Genomic DNA, 6,460 nt, shown 5'->3' on the forward strand with positions numbered 1-6,460 from the left:
CTGAACCCGGACACGATCTCTGCAAGCTTCGGCATCCCTGACTCAGAGCCACCGCGGCCAAGGGGATGACACGACTAAACACTGCACTATCGCTAGGTTGCTGCAGCGAGCACTCTGTCAGCGAGAATGGCAGCAGCTGAGCTGCACTGCTCCCCAGACGGGCCCGGCGACCCGTCCACTCAGCAGGACTTGAACGCAAAGGGCAAGCCGTGCACCGAGTACGGTGAGTCCGACATGGGCACCAGAACTGCCGGCCACCACAAAAGTTTCTGCCGGTGGTGGTGATGAACGTGGTGCGGCGGAGGCGGGCAGCGGCAGACAGTGGCACATTGCACGCCAAATGTTTGTCAAAATGTCCATACCAGAGTAGATGGAAGGAAAGAGATACCTTGCCACGTGAGCACGACGACGGATGAAAACCTGCCGGGTTGAGGGACAAAACTTGTCTGATTTTAAGATTTGACGGTGCAAATTGTCCAATCTTGAAGTTGTGTGACCAAATCTAAACTTCGCTAAGAATTGAGGGACAAAAAAATATACTTTTCTCTAACAAATTTGATGATGTGAAAGCACTCATGCACGACAAAGTAGTAGTCATTTTGTGTCAAATTTGAATGTTGAACCCTTGCGTGCATGTACTGCCTTGACGTATAAGTTTGAGAAATGCCTTTTCACTTTCGGTGAGTGCCTCCGTATGTGATTGCTGTCCATTGCGATTCGAGAAAACGAACGCCATTTATAATAGTCTAATACAGTGGCGGAGCCAGAAAAAATGTATAACACGGGCCGACTGAAGGCAGCAACACTTCCCTACAAATTTTTGGTCAAAAAAACAGTGAAGCAGATGTAATAGCATATTTTTCATTCATTACACCACCATTCACCGTTGATACAAGAGGATATGCTATTTTTTAATTGTACATCACACAAAAGAAAAACTAGATAATAAAAGATAGAGAAACTAACTTGCTCCAGGCCTTCAACTAAATGGCACTCGACGTGATGGTTCATCGAACTCATCTATAATTGCATCTGTTGATATTCCAACAGCAATCTTCTTTTCAATATAAATTAGCAAGCAGTCCCTTAGAAATCCATCTTCCATTTTATTCCGAAGCCTTGTCTTCACAAGTTTCATGGCAGAAAATGCACGTTCTATCGTTGCCGTTGAAACCGGTAAAGTAAGAACAAGCCGAATGCGTCTGCACATTAAGAAGTAGTTGAAATTTTTAGCAATGAATAAATCAACCAATACAAGAACAGTGAACATTAGATACCTGTCAATCAAGTAATATTCATCTGATTTTCCACTAGATGCAAGCCGTTGACAAAGTTCTGATATAGTTGTCAAATTCTGAAACTTTGGGCTTGTGGGTACAATATTCTCGTAATGTCGTAACTGACATCTTAGATTATTCATTTCTTGTTCTTTAAAATCAGCAGGATAGAACTTTGAAGCCAGAGAACATATATTATATATGTTAAATGAACGGAATGAATCTTTTGGGTCCAAGGAAGTACACATGATGAGAAGCTCTGTTGCTTGTTTGTTGAATCTACAATTCAGCTCTTGTGCTTGCTGATCAACAGCAACCATGAAAATGTCACAGCGATAATGGTGCTCAACTATAGTCTCATCCTCCGCACGAGAATTAATGAAATCCACATATAACTCACTGAAATGTGGTGTTTCTTCTACTTGTTCTTGTTCATCTACTTGCTCTTCTTCATCTACCAAGGGAGGGGCATCAACCAAATTAATCTGTTCTGGAACATCATCAGTTCTTCTTTTCTTCTCAAAAAAAGAATGCAGTGTTGCAAGCTTTCTTTTATTTTTGGCCATGGAGACAACCGATTACCCTAGAAAAATTAAACACAGACCACTATAAGACTATCCAATTTAGAGAATTGAAAAGCCAAACAAAAATTATAGAACAAATTTCAGATCTGAGAGACAGAGAAAGGGGGATCTCAAATCAAGAATATATACCTCTTTTTGTGTGCTTGCAGCGGCTTGAAGAAAGATGAGTCATCTAGCCGGCCAGCGGCGCTGCAACAGCTACAGGAGAGAGCAACTAGAAAGACTAGAAGAACGCCCGTGCGTTGCAACGGGGCCACATTAGAGTTAAGAGTTCAATATTAATCATGTTAATAATACATTTAATATTTTCATACATATCAAGTGATACTGACGACCTTTTTTGTCAATTTAGCAACGGGCTCAGTTGCAACGGGCTCTTTATACATATCAGACAACTCGCTACTACTTAAACTACAACTATGGCTACCAATATTTTTTTTGTCAATTTAGCTCAGCAATAGTGCCTGGCTTAATAGACTGCTTTGCATTCACCCCCTCAGAAGACAGAGAGAACCAACTCAACATGTCAGAAGATTAACAGAAATTTCATTTGTATGACATGAACATATAGCAGGAGCACCAACACATAGATCAGCAGAGAGCAGAGCACAACATGCACACACTCGGGCCATCTATATCATACACACACAGCAACGCACACACGCATCACGCTGGCATACACATACAGAAAAGCAGGCACACACGCATCATGCGCATTGGCCGGTGCGACGCACGCAGAGCAAGTACGTACGCACGGAGAGCAAGCTAGCAAGCACGCACGCGTCTAACCCCGCCGCTGCATGTGCTGGCAGAAGGTGAGGCAGCAAGGGAGACTGCACATTGAAGTTGTCCATGCAAGGCTGGAGGTGCTGGGCCGGCGATGGCGGTGTCGGGACGGCGCTTGATTCGTTCCCGGTGGCGTGGAGCTTGGGGAGGCAACGCGGCGATAGTTAGTGCTCGGGGATGGGGGTTTGGGGCGGGGGCAGTCGACCCGATGGCTGGCGAAGTTAACGGGCTCGGGCGGCTGGAAATTCGGCGGGTGGTGGCGGCACAGCGCGGGGATGGGACAGGCGGAAAACCTAGCGGGCGTTCAACTACCAATACCCATGCCTTTTTTAGGGGAATTGCTTGTGAAAATAACGTGCGACGACGACTTAGCGAGCGGATCCCCTTAAAAAAGACATAGCAAGCAGATTCCCTTAAAACTGGTAGGAATGGATACGATTGATGACGTTGATAAATAGTGGTGAATGTTGGCCTAATTTACTATCATCATGCATGGAAACGAATCATCAAGAAAAAGAATACTTCCTATTACTACACTCATAGAAAGCTTCCTAATCTCTGCTACCAAACAGTTTCTGTCCAAACAAGGAAGGAAAGTTATGGACGTGATTCGGAAGGAAACAAACGTTATGAAGATTAATTAATTTAGATTTGATCTTTAGAGATTGATTGTGATTGATTCTTTTACATAAAGACATTACTAAATAATTTGCGTCAGTATGGAAAGTTCTGATCCGTTCAGTTTTTTTGTTCTGTGAGAGGGTGAAGTGAAAATAAACCGATGAAGTGGGGGAGGCGACGAAAAAAATCTACGACGGTTAACCTACGAAAAAAAACCGGACGAAAGTGGTGGGACGAAAAAAAACCTGGAAGCGAGACTACCAACTGCTCCATTACCCACGCCTTTTTTTAGGGGAATTGCTTGTGAAAATAACGTGCGACGACGACTTAGCGAGTGGATCCCCTTAAAAAGACATAGCGAGCAGATTCTTTTAAAACTGGTAGAAATGGATACGATTGATGACGTTGATAAATAGTGGTGAATGTTGGCCTAATTTACTATCATCATGCATGGAAACGAATTATCAAGAAAAAGAATACTTCCTATTACTACACTCATAGGAAGTTTCCTAATCTCTGCTACCAAACAGTTTCTGCCCAAATAAGGAAGGAAAGTTATGGACGTGATTCGGAAGGAAACAAACGTTATGAAGATTAATTAATTTAGATTTGATCTTTAGAGATTGATTGTGATTGATTCTTTTACATAAAGACATTACTAAATAATTTGCGTCAGTATGGAAAGTTCTGATCCGTTCAGTTTTTTTGTTCTGTGAGAGGGTGAAGTGAAAATAAACCGATGAAGTGGGGGAGGCGACGAAAAAAATCTACGACGGTTAACCTACGAAAAAAAACCGGACGAAAGTGGTGGGACGAAAAAAAACCTGGAAGCGAGACTACCAACTGCTCCATTACCCACGCCTTTTTTTAGGGGAATTGCTTGTGAAAATAACGTGCGACGACGACTTAGCGAGTGGATCCCCTTAAAAAGACATAGCGAGCAGATTCTTTTAAAACTGGTAGAAATGGATACGATTGATGACGTTGATAAATAGTGGTGAATGTTGGCCTAATTTACTATCATCATGCATGGAAACGAATTATCAAGAAAAAGAATACTTCCTATTACTACACTCATAGGAAGTTTCCTAATCTCTGCTACCAAACAGTTTCTGCCCAAATAAGGAAGGAAAGTTATGGACGTGATTCGGAAGGAAACAAACGTTATGAAGATTAATTAATTTAGATTTGATCTTTAGAGATTGATTGTGATTGATTCTTTTACATAAAGACATTACTAAATAATTTGCGTCAGTATGGAAAGTTCTGATCCGTTCAGTTTTTTTCGTTGTGTGAGAGGATGAAGTGAAAATAAACCGATGAAGTGGAGGAGGCGACGAAAAAAATCTACGACGGTTAACCTACGAAAAAACGGACGAAAGTGGTGGGACGAAAAAAAAACCTGGAAGCGAGACTATCAACTGCTTCATCAGAAGTAGAGATTTAGGAGATTTGGGGGCTAGTGGTTTGTCTCCATGGATGAGTAGGAGAGAGCAACTAGAAAGATTTAGGAGATTTGGGGGCTAGTGGTTTGTCTCCATGGATGAGCAGAGCAAACGGGGACCAAGGAAAGGGAAAGGTGGGAAGAGGAATCACGTGTGGCTGGAAGACGAGGGTGGCTTTGCCTCTTTGTGTTTGGGATCAGCTTTTGGGAATTGGGATAGAATAACACTAGAGAAAAGTCAAGTCTTCTACAGAATTCATTGTGCCATTTTTGCTGTTGCTCATCAGTTAGGGAGGGCCACAAGGCCCAGAACAGCATAACACACAACTTCTGAAACAAAAGATTGCTGCTCTAAATTTTTTTTTTTGGCATGTTGGCCCGGGCCTTGGCCCTTGCTGGTCCCCTGCTGTCTCCGCCGTTGGTCTAATACACCTTCAGAACAAGGACAACCAACGCGTGCACAAGACAAACATACGTAGGAGTACATCGGTACGGGTACGCAATCATGCAGTACAATCCTACGACTATATTGTACCGTTGTGCACGGCGGCCAACATGGAGTACACGGCCCTGATCAGCTCCACGGAGACGTGGAGCACCGAGACCGGCACGCTGAGCAGCAGCAGCGCCACGACCGCCGCGCCGAACGCCGGCCGCTCGCGCGCCAGCAATGCGAACAGGGCGCCGAGTGCCTCGCGCAGGGCGGCAACGTACAGCACGTAATGCCGACGCTCCAGCTCTGTCCACTCAGCCGGGGGCGCGAAGACGTCGACGCCACCCTCGTACTCTGGCTCTTCCTCGTCCTCCTCGTCAGCTGATGCCGCCTCCACCTCGCGGATGCGCCGCCACAGCGTGTCCATGCCCTCGTCGACCATCCGCCCGTCCGAATCCAACGGCGAGTCCGTGGGCTCGAACTCGCCGCCGTCGTCCCGCGGACGACCGCCTCCCGACGCGAGGCAGAGGATCACTCTGCTCCCGACGGCGCGACGATCGCCGAACCGTAGCGTCGCCGCCGCGGGAGACGGCCGGAAGAAGTCGACGCGCTGGCGGGGGAGCAGCATGCGCTGCGCGCTCCAAGCGCCACAGGCCCTTCCCGCTGCCATGCGCATTGCCATGAGCCTACTACAGCTACAATGGCCAACAAGACAAGAGCGCGCGCGGAGCTCAACGCAAGGTGCTGCTATGGCGGGGGCGGGAACGTGCTGGCTTATATACTGGCCAAGCCGCCATAGGGTGGCGTGGACCGGCGTAGCGGAGTGGGCTAGCTTTGCCTTAGGAGGAACGAAGAGGGCAGAGCGTGGCGGAAATTCGCCGTGGCAGCCTAGCCCAATTTGGCCGTAGGGCGAGGGGAAAAGGTGAGCGGGGAATGGATGGTCTTGCGCCGTCGCGTCGGCATCTCCAAATGGGTTAGTTTGGCAGGGCGGCTCAGCCATGGCGTGTCCGCGTGCGCGAGCGCGTCCGTTGGCCTGTACGCCGCGGGCGGCCCTGTTCGCGCGCCTGACCACCAAGGACCCGGTGTCGTGTAGCCCGGTTTGTCAATTTAGCAACGGATCCAGCCATGATGGTGATGTATAGAATGTTGGATCCGGCCACGACGAAGACGACAAAGATGCTCCAGGACACGATCCTCCCTAGGCGTACTCAATCTCCGTCACGGTGAGCTCCCAATTGTTTCTGACCTTCGCACCCATGTATTTTTGTAGGGGGTAGTTGTCGTATGCTTATGTTTTTTTTGTAGGAGTAGTTGC

General features: G+C 46.8%; 1 protein-coding gene across 1 annotated transcript; it reads right to left on the bottom strand.

Moving 5' to 3' along the window:
- Positions 1-4,981: 4,981 nt before the first annotated feature.
- On the bottom strand, positions 4,982-6,064 carry LOC125537257. Its single transcript, XM_048700554.1, has one exon. The coding sequence runs from the start codon at positions 5,825-5,827 to the stop codon at positions 5,237-5,239; it is 591 nt and encodes a 196-aa protein (XP_048556511.1). The 5' UTR covers positions 5,828-6,064; the 3' UTR covers positions 4,982-5,236.
- Between the last annotated feature and the right edge of the window lie 396 nt (positions 6,065-6,460).

This window comes from Triticum urartu, chromosome 1, assembly GCF_003073215.2.
Source record: "Triticum urartu cultivar G1812 chromosome 1, Tu2.1, whole genome shotgun sequence".
In the NCBI taxonomy this organism is placed as follows: domain Eukaryota; kingdom Viridiplantae; phylum Streptophyta; class Magnoliopsida; order Poales; family Poaceae; genus Triticum; species Triticum urartu.